Genomic DNA, 22,514 nt, shown 5'->3' on the forward strand with positions numbered 1-22,514 from the left:
CAAAATAGATTTACATTTACATTTCACACACAAAACCCAAAGATGATCATTAACATTAAAACAAGTTTTACATTCATGCGTTCAGATTCAAATCATCCTAAAATGAATGCCCTGAATGCAATGACAAACTCATGACTTTGCTAGCACCGCGCTCTTCTGTTTGAACAACTAGCTTGCTGAGGGAAGATATGGACTACATATGACATGAAAGGGAAACAAAAAATATAATGCATACAGAGAAGGCAAAAACCATAAACAGCGGAGAAGAATTTAAACGATAAAGGTGCAGGAAGCGTTTTTTTGAAAAACGTTGTTGGAAAGTGGATCGGACCGAGCACCAAAACACACCTGTAGCCAATCAGCAGTAAGGGGCGTGTCCACTCATGATGGGGGAGGAGAGAGAGCTCAGTGCACAAGACGGACATTGGCAGAACGACTATAGAAAGAGGGAGATGGCAGAGAAAATACAAAAGAGGAAAATGTCAGGGGAATATAACTTTAAAAAGAAGGGTTATAATCAGGCAGGAGGTCCCACCTTAATATCGGAATGATTTAGACATTCAACCTGAATTATCCAACCCGATCTCACGGCAATCCGTACGTATTTTCCGAGGTGGCTAATTCGTACAAATTACTACGACCTCACTCGTACAAATTCGTACGATTTTTCAGAAAGCGTCATCACCCCTAACCCCACCTCTAAACCTACCCATCACTGGGGTCAAGACAAATAGTATGAACACATACGAGTGAGGTCGCTACCTTGTAAAATACGAACAAATTGCTGTGAGATTGCGTTGGAATCATCATCTTATTGATGACGTCATGCGCTTGGGCGGCAGGCACAGATTCCGCCACAGTCGCTTACTGCACCTTTAAGGAGCGTAAGATGGAGACAACAGAGTTAGAACAGGAAAAATCAATACGCTCAAATCTGCCCAAGCTTCTTATCAGCTACCTATATCAACCTGCTTCTTCCCAAACATATCTCCTCATTAAAGACAATGAGGCATGACACGAAAACGAGACTGAGAGACGAACTGTAACCTAAGCCCTATAAATGCTCAACTTGTGCATCAAACCTTTACAGCCCATGTCGGTGAGAAGTGCACAAAGCAATTCTCCGTGTTGCCGGAGCCTCCGTTATTAGTTTTCCATTTTATGTAGGCCTTTTGAAAACTTCAAGCCAGACCACAAAACACATCCAACTAGACGTCGGCCCTCGATATCGGCCCTATCTGCTCGCTGTTAAAAGGCTGGAGCTGGGAACTTAAATGGAGCTGTGGTCGGGATTCTCCGGCCTCGACGCACAAGATCAAATTATCACTGGATAAGTATCAGAGAGGTTGAATGTGGGAGTGTGCTGGAAGTTGGATCCGGAGTTGAGCTGAGGTAACAACACTTGGTCGTCTTTCGAACGCAAAACAGATAACGGGCACGCCAAGCTAAACCTATTTAAGCATGATAACCCCCCTGCCAATAGCCTTACAGCTCTCACCAATAGGGTTAACTCTGCTAAAGAAGGTGTTAAACTAGTGTGCAGCAGGTCAAAGACCTCTTAATCTTTCCTTAGAAAAGACATCCACTGAAAAACACCCCATGCAGTCTGCAGACGGTGAGCACAGCCCAGTCTTTGACCACCTGTTAGTGATTTGGGAGCTGAGGCTATCATCAGCTTTGCCTAAGCCACCCCCTGGTGTCATGCAAGTCATGCTGCGTTTGGCCTTTGCAACGTGGGTGTGTGTGCATATGGAAGAAACTAGCTAAATTAGCAGTTCTCTTCACACATGCGATCTTATTTCTGAAAAACAACAATTCGCCCGTGTCTATTGATCCTTTTGACAAAATCACACCGGAACATTTAGATCTGCGTTGGCGCTGCCACTGAGCCAGAGAAAGCCTTTGCCATGCGTATGAAACAGCTTTACAAACAGGCTTTTCAACCACACAGTATCGCTATTTCTGTCTTTAAATAATTCAAATGATCACAGAAGTATTGGGATAAAAGTTCAGATATGAACACTGATGTCTACAGTAGCGATACAAATACAGCAACTATATCTTTTGAAAGAAACATGGCCCTTCAAATAAGATTACATTGTTAAAAGTGACTGTTACAAATGTATTTTCCATTGAATCATTCATTCAAGAGATTCATTCAAAAACACTGATTCATTCAGTAATAAAACAAGTGAAGTATTTATGAGTGAGTCATTGAATCGTTCACTCAAGAGATTCGTTCATAAACGCTGATTCATCCAGAAATTAAACAAGTTAAGTCTTTATGAGTGAGTCATTGAACCAACTTTTTTTTATATATATATTCATCCTAATTAATTAAACATTGTTAAATAGACTGCAACAAATAATATTTTGCAACTTATAATAACTATAAGAAGTGTTTAAAGCATATTTATTTTGCTAGCCTAGTAAATATGCATGATTATCTGAACATCTCAGAATGTGAAGGACCTGTTTAGAACCACTAACCTTAAAAGTGTTGTGTGTATTAAGAAACCTTATGCACTTATCGGGAAGTCTTATGTGAATGAATGAACGAACCTGATCTCTGCAGGAGATATGATGGATTATTTATGTGCAACCCTCTCAGAGGTCCGAATGCTGAAAATACTAATGCATCAACGAGCAGTGATGAGTATATGAGCTGGCCTCTCATCTCTCATATGAGCATGCTTTTATGAGCACAGCTATTGTTAATGGAAGCTTTTTTTTTTATTCTTCAAAGGACAGGAGAAGTATAAAATGGGATGCTGGCTAATATGTCACTGGACCGTTTGTGTTGGTATCACCAAACCGAATCTGTGACATGTTCAGCCTCGGGGAATGAAATATCGCTTTTCTCCTCCTCTTCTCCCTGAAATTCCTAACACAGCAGTTCACACGCTCTCTCAAAATAGAGGCTGTTTCACGCCAAACCGCTCCCCACCGTCACGCAGGAACAATCTCCACAGACCCGTCAGGCCACTGTGTGAAATCAGTTAAAAAAATTATTAAACAACTAGGTGGCTTGAAAACAACGTAATAGAGGATAAAACTCAATGAGTATGTTATGTCCAACACAATTAATCTCTGATTGGCTCTTAAAGGCTCCAGACCTCAACCCTGTAATCCAAGTAGCAGCAAAATATTAATTAGTAGCAGTTTAGGAGATAGGAAAGAGAGACTGTGTGTAGCTGTTGACCTCGAAAACATTAATGTTCCCACTTTTTTTTTTTTTACTTATGCTTTGTGATACGTTTACGCTCTGCCACAAAGACTATATATAGAACCATATTTTTACTCTTTTTTTTTCCACCACGAAAATATGAGTGTTGCTTACTCGTGCAAAAGCTGCTGTCATGTTTCAAATTGGTTGCTTGTGTGCTTTTTGGTGATTGATAGGGCATTCTGTGTGATTGCTAGGAGATTTTGAGGGGGTTGCTAGGGGTTGAGTGTTTTAGTTGGCTGCTAAGGTGTTCTAGTTGGTTGCTATTGTGTTTTGGGGGGGTTTGATTGATAGTAGAGCTGCACGATTCTGGATCAATTGAGAATCATATTTTATTAGTTTAAAATAGAGATCACGATTTCCAACGATTCTCAACAGGCAACTAAACAAAATAACATGTCATTTACTAGGTTCTGACAAGCTGCAGTCTATTCAAAATGTTTAATTCATTTGAATGAATTATTTAAAAAAAATATCTGTTTGAGTTTGAATGGATGATTCAATGACTCACACATAAAAACTTCACTCGTTTCATTACTGGATGAATCGGCGTTTTTGAACAAATCTCTTAAATGAATGATTCAACGACACATAAATGTTTTAAGTCACTTGTTGCCACCTAGTGGCGTAACAATGTAATCGATACTATCATTATTTGAAGTGCTAAGTTACTTTAAAAAAGGTGAATTGCTCTATTTTGATCGCTTCCATAAGCTTTATATCCGAACTATAAACTTTTATTCCAGTACTTCTTGAATAATTTTAATATTTGTATAACAGAAATAGCTAAATGGTTTCTCGGTTAACGGCAGCACAAACGCGGATTTTAATATTCCGGTGTGAATTTGTCAAATCGAATCAGCCCAGGCTCATTCGAAAAACGTACCCATGGCAACATTTTCGCAGAGCGCAAAATACGTTGCGCCGCGCACGTTTCGCGACAGTTTCAAAGTGAAATGTCCAGCGAGTGGTGCTAAAAGTGTGTTTCGTTTTTTTCCCCGGAACAGATGAACGTGTATATGGCAACGTTTTATTACGTCTGCGTTTGTACGTATCACTGCAGTTCTGAATTGAAATGTCCAATGAGTGGCGCTAAAAGATTAATGCTAAATTACGTTTTAAAATAACGTACACCTACACTATACCCTAAAGCTACCCGATAGTGTTAACAAAACAAATGCGTCATAAAAACGTAATCGTAACCGTGGCATTTCAGCTTGATTTTGAACTTTGAGCTCATTTATCGTGACTCGTCTTGCACGAAATTCGTACCTTTTAGGGGGTTATGTCTATGCCGAGATGCAGTTCTCATGGTCTGTTCACATCCATAAGCATGAATGATAGCATGAGCCTTAGAGCAAGCGCACCACTAATTACAAAACACCAAACTAGCTACAGCTTTTTGCGATGCATAATGAAAGGAGGGGGGTTAAACATCTCCACTCCCGGAGCTTTCTGGAAAACGAGCTGAGCAAATGAGTTTCAGATCTCTTCCCAAGCTCATTTACAGCATACCACTTCAACACATTTTTATTTTTATTTTGTACATGATATAATCTATAGCAGACCACACAAAGTGGTTCCCATGAGCCAGGCATAGAATACAGAAACTGTAGGACCAGACTCCATTAGACTCCATTCATTAGTGCAGCAGCCTTCCTCTACAATCCAACATGCTTTGATAAAGATTAAAATGTTGCCAAATGACTCAACAGAGCAACAGAGCCTCAAATTTAGGTCATGGGGAGATGATAAACAATTCATAAGCAAAGAAGAAAATTAAATATATAATATGATTCAATATAGTAATGAAAGAAAGCATTGTTAAGCCGTTAGACTGCTCTCCAAACAACTCCAGAAAGAGATGCCTCACACAAAAACGCACACGTTCGCGCATAAAAGCCTGCACGCATTACTGTTGTGCCAGCGCTCAGAACAATCGTCTTTCACTCCAAGGTGACTCTCTCTCTTTCCATTTCCATTTCTCTCAGGGTCAGCTACGTGCATCTCTCTTTATGTGTGTGTATAAATTGAGAAAAGCATGGTTTGCTTAATGCAATGCTGTCAGAACGTCCCGCTGCACCCCTGTCTGCTGTGCATTAAGAACCTGTCAGCCAGAGTATGGAATTAATCAGCAAACCCCTGAAGAAACAATTGCATAATCTAAAGCTATAAACTCGGCCGACCTTGCCTTCAAACGCGCTTAAATTTCCACCTTCAAACGGGAGATTGAGAGAGCTAAAGGAACCGAGTCAATAGATTTCTCTCTCCTTTCTGCCCTCCAATCTTTTCTTCCTATAAAGAGGAATGATTGACTGCTCCACTCCACACAGTTCTGAATAAAATTCCATATGAGTTTTTTTTTGTTTTGAATGTGACCTCCGCTTTGGCTTTGCTATACCTTTTGTTTGTTGTGAAAACACTGACTCCTTTGTTGGACTCATCATAATGGTGGCACTAAAGGTGGGATCCCGGCCTGAACAAATCTTTTTTTTCTTCTCCTCAACTTGTCTTTACTGTTTTTCATGTCTGATCATTTTTGTCACTATTAAATCCGTTTAGTGCTGTAATTATGTTCTATAATTAAGACAAGATAGACTTTTGACTATCGGCATAAATTACAATATCATTATTGAAGCTTGTATAAATTATCGTTCAGCGTTATGTTCTACAGACAACACCAGAGATATTAAACCTGTTCGCTTTTTTACGGTCTAATTTTCGACCTATCCAGACATAAAAATGTCTAGGTGTCTAGACAAAATATATAGATGTGTGTGAGGAACTTTGAGACAAGCCAGGACATTACAAGCCAGAGACAAGGCAGTACTCGCAAACCTCTTTTATTAAGATATGAACTTTACAAACTTCAAATCCAACAATTATATTTTACCCTTCCAACTTTACTTTTATCCTTTTATCTTTAAATGATCTCATATACCCTCATGTTGTTCCAAAAGAAGATATGTTGATGAATGTATCAACAGTGTGTACCCATGCAATGAAAGTCAAAGGGGTTGACTTTATTGTATTGACAAAAACACACAAAGTATCTTCATTTGTGTTCAATAGAAGAAGGAATACAGGTTTGGATTGACATGAGTAAATGACAGAATTTTCATTTTTGGGTGAGCAATCCCTTTAAAAGCAACCAGTCAGAAAGGCAGCTCTAAGCCCTGCATATTCACTGACCTTAGATCTGACTCAGAATGGAGGCAACAGATTTTGAGAGCACCACTTCATTTATTAACAAAATCAATTGATGGAAAAGTGTGAAGTTTGCTATGGTGACAAGATAATCTAATTGTCAGAAATTTGGATTTAGTTGTCAGGGACATGAGCCATTGCACTTCTGATGTGAAATGACAAGAGCATAGAGAGAGCATGTAAGAGAAAGCGAGGCTGTAATTATCAGCTCCGGGTGTGTTAGTGGTCTCTTAGAAAACAACTCTCCGACCGGATCGGCCCTTTATGAACCTCTCACTCTTTGGATCAATCAATCGTGCAGAGACTGTGGATTGATCTAACTTTAAAAGGGCGCCAATGATGACTCTCTTAAAGACGGAAGATGGGGCGGCCTTCAAGACATTAATTTCGATATTTGCTTGTAACTTGAGCATGTTTTGATATACTGTTTTTGTAAATATAAGTGGATGGCTGTACGGTAATCTTTGGTCTGGTGTTTAAGTGCTGTGATACAATACAGATACATGAGTGCCGCATTGATTTACAATCAACTTTCAGAAACCTTGCATTTGTCTAGTATACTAAACTGATGAACAGTCATTAAAAGTTCAACATTGTCTGCCTGAGTTCTATGTAAAAGTAAATGTTTTATAATATACCAGGATCTTGTACACTGATTAAAAGAAGAATGCAAGAATCTACTGTTAAAATGGTTTTGGTATGAACACAGTTGGGCGTATTCCTATTTTTGAGAAAGCAAGCAAAAAATTGAGAGTAGAACTGCTTTATCATATTATTGATCATTTCTGTGCTGTCACCGAGAATGATGAGAAATGTAGTTGTCACACAAGCCTGTCACTTCAAAATAGATAGCTATCATAAACTAAACCATAAATCAATCATTAATAAAACTTTGTGGCAAGCTTATTTGCTGTATGAACAGTGCACAAAATGGAAATAAATAAAATAAAACAAAATAAAATTTAAGTACAGCTTTCTGCAATCTCAGAAAAAAAAAGGTACAAACACTGTCAATGGGGCGGTACCCTTTCAAAAGGTACCTAAATATTCATATTGGTACCTAAATGGTACATTGGAACCTTTTTTAAAGGCTACCGTCCCATTGACCACTTTTGTGCCATTTTTTCTGAGAGTGTACTTGAATGAGGAAAGACTAGAATTTCCAAAACTGTTTTTATATTATGTTATATTTTCAATTACATATTTAGAATTAGCAAATCAAATATGACAAATCACACTCTGGCTAAAGTAAACTGGTGTTCTACAGCCAATAAAATAAAATAAAATAAGAAAAAAGGCAGAACTTCCATTCCTGCAGCCTCTATAATGAGAGTTGCCATTTCTCCCATTCATTTTCCTGTCACCTGTCACCTTTGTCTCTTACTGTATGTCTCTGCTTGAAGGCTGCATTATTGAACCCAAGCATACAGGTAAGGACATCACCCTCAGAGACAAAGAAATAGAGAGAGAGAAAAAAAACCAGACCATAAACAGATAGAAGGTTTTTTGTCAGTCAAGCATTTTCACATTGTATTTACTAGGATTAAGAAAAACAAACAGAAATAAGAGCCCCATATAAACCGCCAGCCATTTTCTTTAGATGCTGACAGCCCTCAGCCCATCAGTGCAGAGCTGCAGGTGAAAAGATGTAACTGTAGACAGATAAGACTGTGTACAAAACATGAGTGCTGACAAGCTCACTCATTAAACTTGACCGGGCCACAGATGCAGGGTTTATGTTACCAGCCGGTCCTGTCACATGGCAATACGATATCTCGAAAGAAAGCCATTTCTCTGTGCCCAACACCTCACTGGAAAGACAGGCCTAGAGCCAGGAGCTATCTTTAGGTATTTCACTAAAGCTAGTGGATAGCATGAGGAATAAGATACGAGAGGAGTGCGAAGAACTTGTTCGAACATCACCCCTGAGGCGGACGAGAGCGGCGCACGATTATTGTTTATGCTACCGGGAATTCTTTAATTACCTATTTTCTCTGACAACATTTATGACATCGGGACAAGTGCGTTGGCAACATGCAACATGTCCGTTGGAAATTTGCAAAGAGTTCCTCAAACTGTAAAACGACATGAGGCGAGAAAAAAGAAGAAGGATAGGAGGTGGAAAATGGTTCTCTTTATTTCCCAGAAAAAAAAGGCCACAATTCCCACTGTGATAATGTACCTGAGAAAACATCTGTCGAAAGAAAAAAAAGATCTGTTGATTGGACAACTGCCAACACTTAATAAAACATGTTCCCCATCGTTTGACTTTGAAACAGGATGCCGTTTTTATCGTTACCTTCTACAACATCTACATGTAAATTCCCAGATGTGTGCTCTGTGAAACATAATGCTAATGTAGGAACTTGGTCTTTTGATAAATAAACCAGGGGAAAAGAAGAGAATGAAAGAAGTAAATAAAAGAGAAGCAAACAAACATCCTTAAGTGGATACTGCCATTTAAACAGTTTAGTAGAAGTAGCCCCGTGGGAAGTATCCCAAGAACCCTTCGGGGTCTAGAGTGGCCCTGCAGGGGAACTGACGCAATCTGCACATAATAAAAGGAGAGATGGTGCTTGAAAGCACAGCTTGTGATTGAACAATGCTCCATGATTTCTGACACACAGAGAAAGGACGCAGCAGAGAGCTGTGAGGACTCGCTTCCCTGTGGCCAAACGCGCCGCAACAGACAGCTGTGTGTGTTTTCGCCGCGAAGACGAAGAGAAAACGATCTGTTTGCATTGATTGAGAGTAGAATTTAGAAGCGAGATGCTGCTGTTTTCTTTGGCTACAAAGTCTGGATTTGACAACCACATTTACTAACAGGTGTGACTTGCGGTTTGCCTGTAATATCGGGATCTCAATCACTTTCGTAATTAAATTTCTTTTAAAATATTGGAACAACTGAACTGAAACCACATGGACGCAATAATCACATGTCTTTAGAGAGTGTCATATGCTGAGAGTCAAGCTCTGTCAAGAAACATTGTGCAGAAAGATTTTATATGGAAATGGTTTGGATGTGATTTATGTAAATTACTAACCTTACATAGTTGCTCATTTAGAATAATCTACATTTATTAACAGCAGGAAAAAATCATGTGTGTGCGCATGTGTTGTGACTTAGGAGGAAATTTGGTAACACTTTATTTTACAGTCCTGTTCCGCATGTACAGTACATACTGTACTTATTATAGCAATTACATTAACAGAGTTATAGTTAGCCTATACTAACCCTGAACCTTAACCCATGTAGTTACATTATATTACCAGTACTTTCTTGGGTAAGTACACTGTAAGTAAACTAAATACGGTAAAATAAAGTGTAACCATAATGTTTTCTCAAATGGTTCTGTGCATATAGATACGAAAAATCAAGTATTATTGAATGAGACCCATTTTCTGTCTACACCTGAAACCACAGAAAGTAAATATCAAATATGGCAACTTTTAATAATAATAATAAACTTTGTTTTATATAATGCCTTTAAAAGTTTCATCTCAAAGCACTTTACAAAGACGTATAGAAAACATACATTGAGATAAAAAAAAAAAAAATAGAATCATACGATCAAAATCGATTTAAAAGACATGGGAAAATGAATTCAACACCTGAATGTCTTTTCACAATTAACCCCAAAAAATTATTTTTTTAAAAGTTAAAACTTATTTTAAATTGAGGCTGGAAAAGCATATCTACTGCATGTTTATGTTGAAAAAGAGCACAACTCAAAGCAAAAGCACTCTAAAACAGATCTAATCTATTCTGTTACTATTTGAATGTAGTCTTTCACTATCCACTCGTGTGTAGGATTTCATTTAATTCATTACATCCAGCACAAACTTAGCCCTTGTGTTCAATTATTTGGTCCCCTGTCAGTGTTGGATTCTTTTATTCAGGACTTGTAATTTGATTTGACTTTGTGTTTAGCCGCCACATTGTTCACACGGCTAGCATCAACTATTTACAAGTTGCTCCAGCATTCAGAGTGAAGGAACAATGGCAAAGGTCAGGCATTTGACACAAGTAACCTACTGTAGCAGACTGCTAGCTTAGCATCCCCATAATTTAAACATGCAGATGATGTTTTCGTTTCTAATTAAAGAGCACTTGTCTGATTGAGTGTCTCATCTCAAAATCTAAGCGCCACATGGCTAAAAAGGCTAGCTGGAAAATGGTGCCAGAAAAAGAGAGAGAGAAGTGTGCGCACAAGCGTCCATAAGCCATCTGAAATGTGGGCGTCACTCTGCCCGACATCACTGACACAGTCTAAACCATGTACATCAGGGTTAGATTATCCCACCATCCAAAACAAACAAGCACATAAGCAACCAAACCTTTGACAGCAACTCCAACGCCAATGCCTTGAAGCGTTAGCAAGGCTAGCTTTAGCCATTACTGCTACAAATATTGACAGTGAGTAACTGGGACTTGTTTCCCAAACACCCCCATCGTGCAACATCCTTGTGGGCAAGGAAAGAGGAACATGGTGTTTGCTGGGAAATCAATAGAGAGAAAGAACATTTTAATGCAGGTATAATTTAAACAAACTCCAAAAAGAATCCTGACTACATAATGCTCAATATGATTTAAAAACTCAAATATAAAACAGTTTTGGATGTTCCACACCAGTACAGTATGTCCTTCTATGAGTTCCTTTCCATTGACCAAGCAAATTAGTTTAAGTGCCTCAATGTTTTCTGCCTCAAGGGTCAAATCTTGTGGTCTTATAACTCTATTTCTCTTTTTCACATTTAACACTTTAGGTTTCGGTGCTTGCTTAAGTAATTAAATAACCTCTGCACTATATGGGAGCATTACTTGCTACCCTTCGCAAAAATGACAAAACTAACATCTCAAACTATACTACTCTCTTAGATCAACACAGCTCGTGTCCCAGACTCAGACTTTCAATCTTTAAATATGAAAATCCATCATTAAAAAATGAAAGATTAAAAGCTTAAAATCATCTAAACAAAGTCTGAAATAATCATAAACCACTTCAAATTAACGAGAAAATTATTTATAAATTTTCAAAAACTGTCCCACACTTGTGGCATCATTTTCACAACAACAAATAAATCATAAAAAAAATTCTCAAAAGAAAATCTACTTGTTTGGGAGACAAAGGTGACAAAAGTAACTTTCAATCAAGCTTCTTTATTTATTTATTTTCAAATAAGGCAAAAAAAGTTCGATAATTTCATTTTATGTAGGATATATAAAATTCTAGCTTTTAAGCATCCTAAAAATAAAGTGTTTAAATATAATTAAAATACTGTAAATCTGTAAGTTTCTTGTCTGAATGTTCACATGGCCTACAGTTTGACAAAATATGAAATATCAGCACACTTGGAACACTGTAAACTATAGCAGTGTGTCTGGCTCCAAACTCACTTAGATAAGATGTATTTGGTCACGAAAAAGAATAGGAAGAAACCCGACAGCCTCTCATATCCGTTCATTTCTCAAAACCATATGTATCAGTCATTCATCCGTTCATTCATTCGTCTGTGCATTTGAAGCCACGTCGTCAATCTAGCCCAACGACTCCGGCACAATGACTTTCTCGTGATTAATTCCATCGTTCAAGCGGAACTGTACAAGGGCGGGGTGAAATTACGAATGCGTTTATGAGTTATTAATGGCCTCGGCCCGCTGGTTCCCAAACGGGTCTGGGATTCCAAAACCACGCAGGGTGGACGGAGTTGGGTTATAAAGCTATACAACTCAATAAATAATTCAATGGCGTTACTTGGATTTCTAGAATTGCCATACATTATATATGCAGTTCAACAAATGTCTCTGCTATTATACACATATCTATACACTTCAGCTTTGCAGTAATTAATCACATAAATGCGTGCCAAAAAACTACAGAGATCTTTTCACCCTCCCTGCTACATTTTTCATGCCGAGGTTTTGACACACTCCAGCGCACCCCAAAGAAACTCAGCGGCCACGTGAAGGAGGAAGGGAGGGGAGGACAGACGGATGGATTTTTTTGTTGTTTCTGGCTTTGCAGGATTGATTTTCATCTCCCGAAGAACTGGGCTAATCTCAATCCTTCTTCTAATCTGTATCTAAACCACTTGAAACCCAAGGCTTCTTCACAGATGAATACAAAAAAAAAAAATGTCTACTTGTGCAACATAGATGGCTGTGCATCAGTCTATTTCAGAAGAAGGCATTCTTATGAACGACATTTATCCAAAATATGAACACATTCTCTGAAATATGATTTTAAAAAGTGAGGTTTTGTGGCGACACTCTCCGCTGTTAACACGAAGCGATGAGAGAAATTTCAGACGTTTATCGTGGCATTCTGGTCTTGTCTTGTTCTGTTAAATCTGATGATTTATTAATGAGCTGGTAAATATAGAGGAGGATCGGATGAGTGCGGAATACACACGCGCGCAATAAACAGCCCCACAAATCACGAGGTAAAGAAATAAAAACCCCTGCAACTCTAGAAGGACTAAAGCTGGAGAAATCAAACAAACAAAGGCAGGATTTACTGTATAGGGTCTAATGTGCACCGTTTAAGCTTAGCAGACAAGTGCTGTTTAGATTTCCCTCATATACTGCAGAACACATCGATCACGTGCGTATATCAAAACCGGCTATCAATAATTCAGCGCAAACACGCCATCTGAAAATATGAACAAGACACCAAGGGCAGAAGAAAGAACAAATTTAATACGCAAGAGCTAAAGAAGGACAAGCTGGGGCAGAAAAAGGAGAAAAACGCCTCTTAAAACGGTCATGATTATCTTTCCTCTCTTCCTCTCTTCCTCTCTCTCTCTCTCAGTCTTCTGTCTTTAACTCAGAACCATAAACAAATGCTCTATTTCTCAGGCTTAAAGGGAGAAAATTCATCTTTACAATTGCTTTTTTCTATAGACTCGTTCCACTGAAGTATAGCAGAAATTGCAATTTACTGTTGTCAGTTGAAATGTCAAAGCAGTCCAAACTACAAGTGAGAAGAGAAGAAGAAGAGAAGAGAAGAGAAGAGAAGAGAAGAGAAGAGAAGAGAAGAGAAGAGAAGAGAAGAGAAGAGAAGAGAAGAGAAGAGAAGAGAAGAGAAGAGAGAAGGACAAACAATGGGCTGTTACACTCATCAAGGGGAATTGTTATGACTCAATTTGCCAGCACACACACACACACACTAATACCCCCTCCCCTCCCACACTGCACACACACAATGTACCGTATAATGCAGCATGCAAGGACAGAACCATTAGCATGCATGACTGTGCTCACACTCCTGCTGTCCCACTGCAAAACACACACACAGGGAGAGAGAGAGAGAGAGAAAGAGAGAGAGAGAGAGAGAGAGAGAGAGAGAGAGAGAGAGAGAGAGAGAGAGAGAGAGAGAGAGAGAGGGGGCACTAAACAGATTGTCAGACATTGACTCTCTCAGTCTCATGCCTTGCCATTTGACAGTATTTCGCTTCAGTTCCCAAAGCAATACATTTAGAGCTTGTGCTGCAATCTGATTACCTGACAGCCGCTTTTATCGCACAATTTTGCAAAAACAAGTTGACAGAAACCCAATCTCCATGAAACACTGCGACTTCACTCCACGACACAACAACATTATGCCACAAGCACAACTACAGCCCTCATATCAAGGCAGTTACTCAACGCTGTGATCTGTTGTCATCTATTTTCCACTCCTCTCTTTCTGCATTAGGTGCATTTAATGGAAAGAAACAGCTCAGACGGACAATCCCTGGAGAGCTATCACTATTGTCCAGCTGCAAACTCCCTCCAACCGCTGACCTTTACAACCGGAGTGTGTGCCCTCCCCCAGCGCTACATGAATTGCTACTCCTGCCTTACCGGTTTGACCTTAAGTGGCTCATTTGACCTCTCTATTTAGGATAAACAAAAAAAAAGACAGATGAAAGCATCAAAAGATTTTAAATTGCATGCAATTTTCACTTCATAAGCATCATTAGATTGACACGCATAGAGAAAAAATAAATAAATTGGAAAGCGAACACTGCACGTGCATTCAAATCAAGCCTCATTCACTTTGCTATGTGCTCACAGTACTCTGAACTGAAGGCAGACTGTCGCCACCTAGGGGACACTTTTATAGCCAACACCAACACTGATGCTCACAGCAGCCTTTGGCTCATCCTCACACACATTTCCACTTAACAGCAAATTAAGCCCAAATAAAGCAAGAGGATAGATTTTCCTGAGTGTGTATTAAAAAAAAAAGGATTTAACAAAAAGTCTGCAAATAAATCTTTTTTTTTTTCTGGCCTCAAATCTAATGTTAAGTATGTTTAAAGCATGAGGACGAATATTAAATGCTCTCTAGGTGCAAAAAAAAAAGAGAAAAAAAAGAAGAGGAAAATCCCCTGATCTCGACCACTGAAGATTTTCTTAAACCTCTCTTCGCCATTAAGTAATAGATTTGGACGCCTGTGGTGCAATTAAACGGTATTACATCCGTTTATCCAGGAAACTTTTCTCGGCCAATCGAATTATACCCCTCGTTCTGTTGTGCTCTCTGAGAGCAGACAGCCCTGGCGCTGTAATTGACCCTAAACCTCTTTTCATTTCAGACGTATTACTTCAACGGCCAGCTGTTCGCAACCTCTGGATCAGTTACTATAAAACACCATTAAGGAGCCCCGGGTCTTACCCTCTTGTTGTCGCCGGGCCTGATGGAAAGCATTTAAAATTCCCTTGTGCAGCTGTGTGGCAAGCAGTGGAGACTGTGCAAGTTTTTACTTATATATTTGTTTATATATCCATATTTTCACCTTTCAGGCTATCTCTAGCTCTGGTGACAGATGCAGATGACAGCCCCCGGACACATCGATCGACAGGGACTGAAAAGGGAGAGATTTCGAAAAAAATTTGTATAACCTCTCAACTGGGATTCACATTTCTATGGCTCTCTTTTAATCCCACTCTCTCTCTCTCTCTGTTCCAGGCCAGAGGAGAGGAGAGCCAGATTGTTTTACGGGTTCAGTAACAGGATAGCAGATCTGCCTCCTGCCACACTTCTGCTGTAAATAATGGAGAGTAAATCCTGTACTGTATGGATCTGTGTAAACAGCATGCACTCTATGTATGTGTTTTGGGACTTGTTTGTTTTCAGTGACAAAGTGAAGGCAGTGAGAGAGAAGAGCATGTGTCTATGCTGTAGTGCCTGAGTCTGTGATTTGATGGAGTCTCTGGAGTTATTCTGCTTATTAATAAAGGGCCCAGAATAATGGGTCTCACTCTGACCTCTAACCTGCAGCTGGGGCGCAATGAATAGCAACGCACTCACGCACACAATCATAACCAGACACACGCCGAAGCAAACACACAGATCTAGAGAATGTTAATCACACAAGATACCCATTCAAAACATGCATAATATAATTCAAGATGCTATGTTGAGAATAACATGCTCTTTACTATCAATACTTGCTGTTACAAATTCATGCTTATCCACAAAAACACCAGACAATCATAGACACATAACTGCTTCAATTAGCCACAATGCTAATGTGCTCTGTGTGGTTGTTTACTCCATTTCTATAGCAACACTGTGGGATGAGTTTTGTGCCAAAAGTTAAACACTTAATGTTGGAGGTTTGTTCAAATCACTAACCCTATGAGCAAAAGCAACATGTGATAATATACATATTCAGCAGAGAGTTACACTCCTAAGTAGAGATGCTACGAAGAAATATGTAAATAAAATAAAGCAAGAGAGAGAGAGCTAAATTAATTTTCTGCCAGCTGTAATCTCAGATGCTGCACACACAAGCGCACCTGATGTACAGAGTTTAAAGAGGTGACTTTAGCCTCATCTGACACGACAGATTTCAAATGACTTTAAACTGGCTTAGCAGCACAGACACACATAAGTTGTCACTGGCTTAACCAAATCGCTCCACACAAAGACGCATTAGCAAGGAATGAGGAAAATCTGGGGAAGCTCTTTCTTTCTTGTGGTGAAATGCGGTCTGAACGTCTTTAATAGAAAGAGGATTGTCACAACGTTCTTGAGTATGAGGGTGACAAACCTGCTGAATAAGTAAAATGTTAAAGGTGTTACGATGCCAAGGCTGAAAATGTAAATGTTTGAGGTCAAGAAAAATGACATTACATTGTGTGAAAACACATTTTCATGTATGTATTTGACCTAGCCTGTAAGCAACAGCAGAAATGAAAAAAGAAAAAAAATGAAAACATTAATTCTGTCATTGTAAGAGGCAAAGTGTAGGCACCTTACATTCAAAGCGCCACAGGAAACTACATATTGATTGAAGCTCTATTCATTCGCAATATAGTAGCTGGAAAGATATTCTAGGCAAGAGCAGCAAATCATCACAGTATGGCCGTTATGAAATAACAAACCTTCAGGGCTGAACCTGTCAGTGCATCAAATCTCTCCACACCAGAAGTAACATCAAAACAATATCTCCAGAACAGAATTATGTTCCATGCTCAATTTCCTCTTAACGCATTACCTGAAACAATATGAGCAAAGCTAGATTTCAAAAAACGATAGCAAGGTGCTCTTCGGCATCTGGTGAGGAGTGGAGAGCGACTCGTGTTTCATATTATCACTGGTTGTGATCCCCTTCCTCCCGCCCTCCACATTATGATACTCTCGCTGCTTTGTATGCACACACATCTACTCTCATCCATTCATGTATTGACCTAGTGAGACAGAGCAGGATGAGAGGGGGATGGAGGGTAATAAGGAAGAAGAATATAAGTTGTCCTTCCTACCTGTATTATTGACATCCTGTTCACTGGCGTCTCGGTGGTGTTCGTAACAGGTCCGGTGAAGCTGGTGTGACAGCCAACATGTCCTTGAGGAACGCTGAGGTTGTTGGCAGTGGGTTTGAGGTACATGACCTCTGACCTTGGAGAGCTGAGGGGCAGACGCGTTTGGTAGTCAAAGTACATGGGCGAGGTGGCCAGAGAGGGACTGCTGACAACGTTCATCACATTCATGGTGTCCCGTTCCTCCACTTCGCTCTGCACCAGCATGATGTCGTTCTTGTTGATCTTCTTCTTCTTGCTCTTGCCGAGTTGTGGGTGAGTGTACTCAGCGATGCGACAGTTGTACGTGCGGATCTCTTTGTTCTCCCGTTTGCACTTGACTGCGATGGTGATCATAGCCGCAAGGAGCATGATCGAGATGATACTCAGGGTTACTATTAGCGGGAGCGACATGTCCCAGTTGTGGTGTTCTGCGTTAATGTGCGGCTCACCCTCCGGTAAAGGCCCCGAGTAGGCTTTGACGATGAGTTTGGCCATGGCGGAAAGCGACGGCTTGCCATGGTCAGTGACCTTGATGATGAGCTCCACAACAGGTGCCACCTCCTCCCACAGCGGCTGGGCTGTCCGTACCTCGCCGGTCACTGAATCAATCTCGAACAGGTGTTCCTCATTCCCATCCGAGATCTCATAGGTGAGCCGACCGCTCTCACCAAAGTCGTTGTCCACCGCTCTCACGGTGGTGATAATGTGTCCGACTCCCACATTCCGAGGTACATGGATCTCAGCAGTGTCGTTCTGAAGTAATGGAAGGACAATGACAGGAATGTTATCATTTACATCCAGCACGCTCACACGAACAGTGGTGTTGCTTTCCAGGTGAGGGTTTCCAGAATCCTTCGCCTGGACTTTAAAGTCGAAATACTTGGTTTGTTCATAGTTAAAACTCCTCAGGGCATAAATTGCACCATCAGTCGGTTTGATGTTAACATATGTAGTGATAGATTCCTCGCTTACATTAGAGGGAAGGAGGGAATAGGACACAGTACCGTTTTGGCCTAAATCTGGGTCATGTGCCAGAACAGAACCCAGGTATTCCCCTGGGATGTTGTTTTCAGGCACCTGGAGAAGGTAGACCATTTTTGTGAAGCGGGGCGCATTGTCATTTTCATCTAAAATCTTAACAGTGAAAGACTTTGTTGAGTTCAGGGGAGGGTTGCCATTGTCTTTGGCCACAATAGAAATGTTATACTCATCTTTTACCTCCCTGTCCAGAGGTCTGTCAGTCACTACTGTGTAGAAGTTATCATAGTTCTCCTCCAGCTTGAAGGGAACGTTTCCCAAAATCCTACACTGGAGCTGCCCGTTGCGGCCTGAGTCTTTGTCTGTGACTCTGACAAGCGCAATAACTGTCCCTGGAGTTGCTGCTTCACTAACCGCCCCCTGACGCACCGCTACGAAACCTATTGACGGCCAGTTGTCATTCCTGTCAAGCACTTTAACAGTGACTTTACAATGGCCAGGAATTGGGTTGGGGCCTTGATCCTTTGCCTGAACATCAACCTCTATAATTGGGTTCTCCTCATAGTCGATTTTACCCTGAATCTTTATGACACCCGTTCGGGGGTCTATTGAGAACAACTCTTTGATCCTGTCTGGGACGTAACAGCTAAAAGAATAAGTAACCTGCCCATTAACGCCTTCATCGGTATCTGTAGCATTTAAATCTATCAATACTGTGCCTAGGGGTGCATTCTCAGGGATCTCTACTACATATGAGGGCTGATCAAACACAGGGCTGTTGTCATTGGAATCAGTGACTTTAACATTGATTTGCATTGTGCCTGATTTGGGATATTCCCCTCCATCTGTGGCAGTTATAATTAAAGTGTGATGGCTACGTTCCTCTCGATCTAAGGACCTCTGAACGACCAATTCAGGGAATTTAGTTCCGTCCCCTCTGGATTTGACATCCAAAGAGAATATACTGTAATCATCCCGCGTGATCTGATATGTTTTCAGGCCGTTTTCCCTAGTGTCAGCGTCGAAGGCAGCAGCCAAGGGGAAACGTGTGCCTGGGGCTGCATTCTCAGATATGTCAATATCGATCTGATCAGAAGGAAAGGTGGGTGCATTGTCATTTATGTCCTGTATCTCAACTTTAATCATGCAGATCTCCTTGTCATTGGCAAACACTTCCATGGAGAGCTGGCACTTGGAGTTTTGTCTGCACAGTGATTCCCTGTCGATCCGCTGTTTAGTGTATAATAGCCCACTTTCGGGATCCACATCAATAAGGTGTGGGGCGGAGTTCTCCAACACCCTGAAGTTGGATTTTTTCCCCTGCTCTCCCAGTTCCAGCTCCGCATCCTTGGCAATGTTTCCAATGACGCCTTGAATTTTCTCCTCAGGTATTGAGTAGTTCAAGTTTTTCAACGTCAGGGCTTGCGCCCATAAAAGTAGGAAAAGGAAAACAGAAAGATGCATCCCTTTCAGTGAGAGTGCCTTCGGTTTGTGATGCGTTTTACGCCTCCGACCTGTTGATCTTCCCAGAAATATCACAATTTATACTTTCAATTACTGAGCACACATGCTGCTGATTCATGATAAAAAATGTATAAAGTCATTATGTGGGCTTTTCCTTTGAATGCTCTTTTCTTAGCAGAGCTCCCTTTATCCTGAGTTTTTACAACAAACGGTGAGGCTGTACAGCTAATTTATATTCTGCTGAACGCCCAGGCGCATTGGAGGCATAATCACAATCCAGTTTCCACAAAGAAATAGCCTTTCCCAGCCTCTTCGCCTGTAATGAAAAAAGAAAAAAACATTTCTATTTCAGATTATTGCATGTAATATTACACTTAATCATGTAAATCCTGATATAATGATTTAAACAAACACCTCGTGTCTCAACATATGCGCTTTTTTTCTCTGTACTGTGACCGCGTAATTCTAATGCGTAATTTATCATTCCCTGGCGAAAGACGTGGATGGCATGTCAATCTAACCTTGAGATGCGTCGAGCGCTTTACCGCTAAACACAGGTGGATGTTTGTGTTATTCTGCTCTCAACATGTAGGCTAAGCAATGCGTCGAGGATGCGCCATGTGGCACGAAGAGCGTTACGCGCATCAAACGCGCAATTATGGATAAAGGTGGTGAGCAAATAAAAACGGACAAATCTCTTTCAGTGTCCCTGCGTCCTGAAACAGCTGCTGAACTGATGCCATATCTATAGCCTACCTTGCTGTCTTAAGGCAATCCCTTGAATGCAAATGCGTTGAAATAAGCCTCTTAACCGGCATAATCCTGCTGTTAAATACAATTCTTACATAGTCGCATAAAGCAGAGCAAATGAAACACAATCCTAGATGGTTATTTATACTGCGCTTATTGAATAAATACGAGTATAAGCTGTTGCATCCTCACTGACACTGTGCGCATCCAGCAGCTCAGGGAGCATATATGACATGTCGTCTCATTTTCTTTTTTTTTTTTACAGGATGACACTTTGAAACAGAATGATGATGAGAAACATCACACAGACTTACCTGTAGCCTGCTATCCAGTCTAAGCACAACCATCACCAAAGACGAGTTACATCCTTAATGCACCTTTCCGATGAGTGGAAACAACTCCAACTAGACTGTATGGAAAAATAAAGTGCTCCCCAAAAGTGCGCTTGTAATGTCAATGAGGCTGATTAGAATGCAGTGACTCTCCTGCGCTCGTGGACTCAGGCTGTAGACGCTTCAGGACAGATATCTTGACCCAGGCGTAAAATGTACATCCACAACCGTTGATATCACCAGCGCGAACAGCCTCTTATACTGCAATGATGCGGGGTGAGACATCCCCGTGATAAATGCGTCCTGGCCCCTCGGGAGGCTATCCGTCCAGTCCCCAGTAGAAAATAACCGGAAAGAGGAAACACAAGAGAGTCCAAAGTTTAAACGTAGAAATCAACCGAAAGTGTTCAGTCCAATCCGACGGTCACTAAAAACCAGCTGTCAATAACGGTACGGGAATAAATGCACTGTGGCGTGCCGGTGTCCCTTCAGCCTCCTCTGTGCGTTTCTCTCTCTGACTGTCTCACTCTGTCTCATAGTGCATTAAACATTGTTACTGATCCGCCGCCAACCAATGGATGAAGGAGGAGGGGGTAACGCGGCCAATCGGATTCTCGGAATTCAAATTATAGGCGGGGCTTTCGAAGAGGTCCTTTATGTGAGTGATGTGGACGCGATTCTGAGCGCAGACGGGAGTTTATAAAAGACTCTTGTACTTTGAGAGCTACAAGCGGGGTTGGAAATTGTAACGTTAAAGAAACTGTGCGACACTCATGGCAGAATATATTCGCTGTCTGTTTCCCACCCACAGCATGAGGAGTTTTTGTTTTGTTTTACTAGAATAATAGTAGTGGCTATTACTAGAAGTGACGGTTATTAATACTAATAATAGACTATTATTTATAACAATAATGAATGATATCCAGAATAGACTATTATTTATAACAATAATGAATGATATCCAGTATAATATAAGTTTAAAAGAAACATATTTCTGGTTTGGAGTTGATGAAGAGGTAGCCTACTAAAAATGTTCAAAGGGACACAACTATGAATGAACAAGCAGAAACGTTATTTATTTGCCTGTAGGCTATACAATATCATAATTTGGTCTTATTCTCTGAGCTTTCTAGAACTAACTTGGCAGTTTAATAGGTTGAAGTTGCATGTCTGTCTAGTTTCTCCTTTTTCTCACAATTTTGGTGCTCTTTTGACTTTACATTTGACCTTCGGCTCTAAAGAAGGAGAGAAAAACAAAGGGTGTTTAACAAAGGGTAAGTAAAGGGTATTTTTAGAACTGGCTAAAACAATCAGGAGTTCTGAAGATTCAGGAGACACATATGAGTTGTCCATTAGCTGAAGTAAATCTCAATATGATTAGATAGGAGAAAAGGTATGCTATGAGAGGTAGCATCTATGTGTTTCTATATGTTTATCAATTATGTCCGGTAGAAAGAGAGAGTATATAATGTCTCTTAAGAGAGATGTTTAAAATTATTTTAAATATTTAAAATAGGATTGTATACTGCAAAAATTAATATATATAGTCCTATATTTAAGGTTTTCAGACTAGTCTACACCCAGGAACACAACATTTAGCTTTAAACTGCTATATAAATGCTTTATGAGTTGTGCCAAGCAGCTAAAGGATGAAAATGGAACAGAAAAACACAAGATGCTTCCATCAGCTCATTAGGCCCTCTAGTGGACATCTTTGAACCTTCAACCAGAGTTCCCCTCATTTTTCACTATGGGAAGTTCA

General features: G+C 40.3%; 1 protein-coding gene across 1 annotated transcript in view; it reads right to left on the reverse strand.

Annotated features, from left to right (window-relative positions):
• Positions 1–21,282, reverse strand: part of pcdh17 (protocadherin 17) — a 74,410-nt gene extending 53,128 nt beyond the window's left edge. The window contains exons 1-2 of the mRNA XM_079598021.1: positions 20,735–21,282; positions 17,190–19,986 (exon numbers count right to left, since the gene is read on the reverse strand). Of these exons, the coding sequence (XP_079454147.1) occupies positions 17,190–19,670 (2,481 nt within the window). The 5' untranslated portion in view covers positions 19,671–19,986; positions 20,735–21,282. The remainder of the gene's footprint in view (positions 1–17,189; positions 19,987–20,734) is intronic.
• Between the last annotated feature and the right edge of the window lie 1,232 nt (positions 21,283–22,514).

The sequence above is a fragment of the Phoxinus phoxinus genome (assembly GCF_949152265.1).
Source record: "Phoxinus phoxinus genome assembly, chromosome: 22".
Lineage (NCBI taxonomy): Eukaryota > Metazoa > Chordata > Actinopteri > Cypriniformes > Leuciscidae > Phoxinus > Phoxinus phoxinus.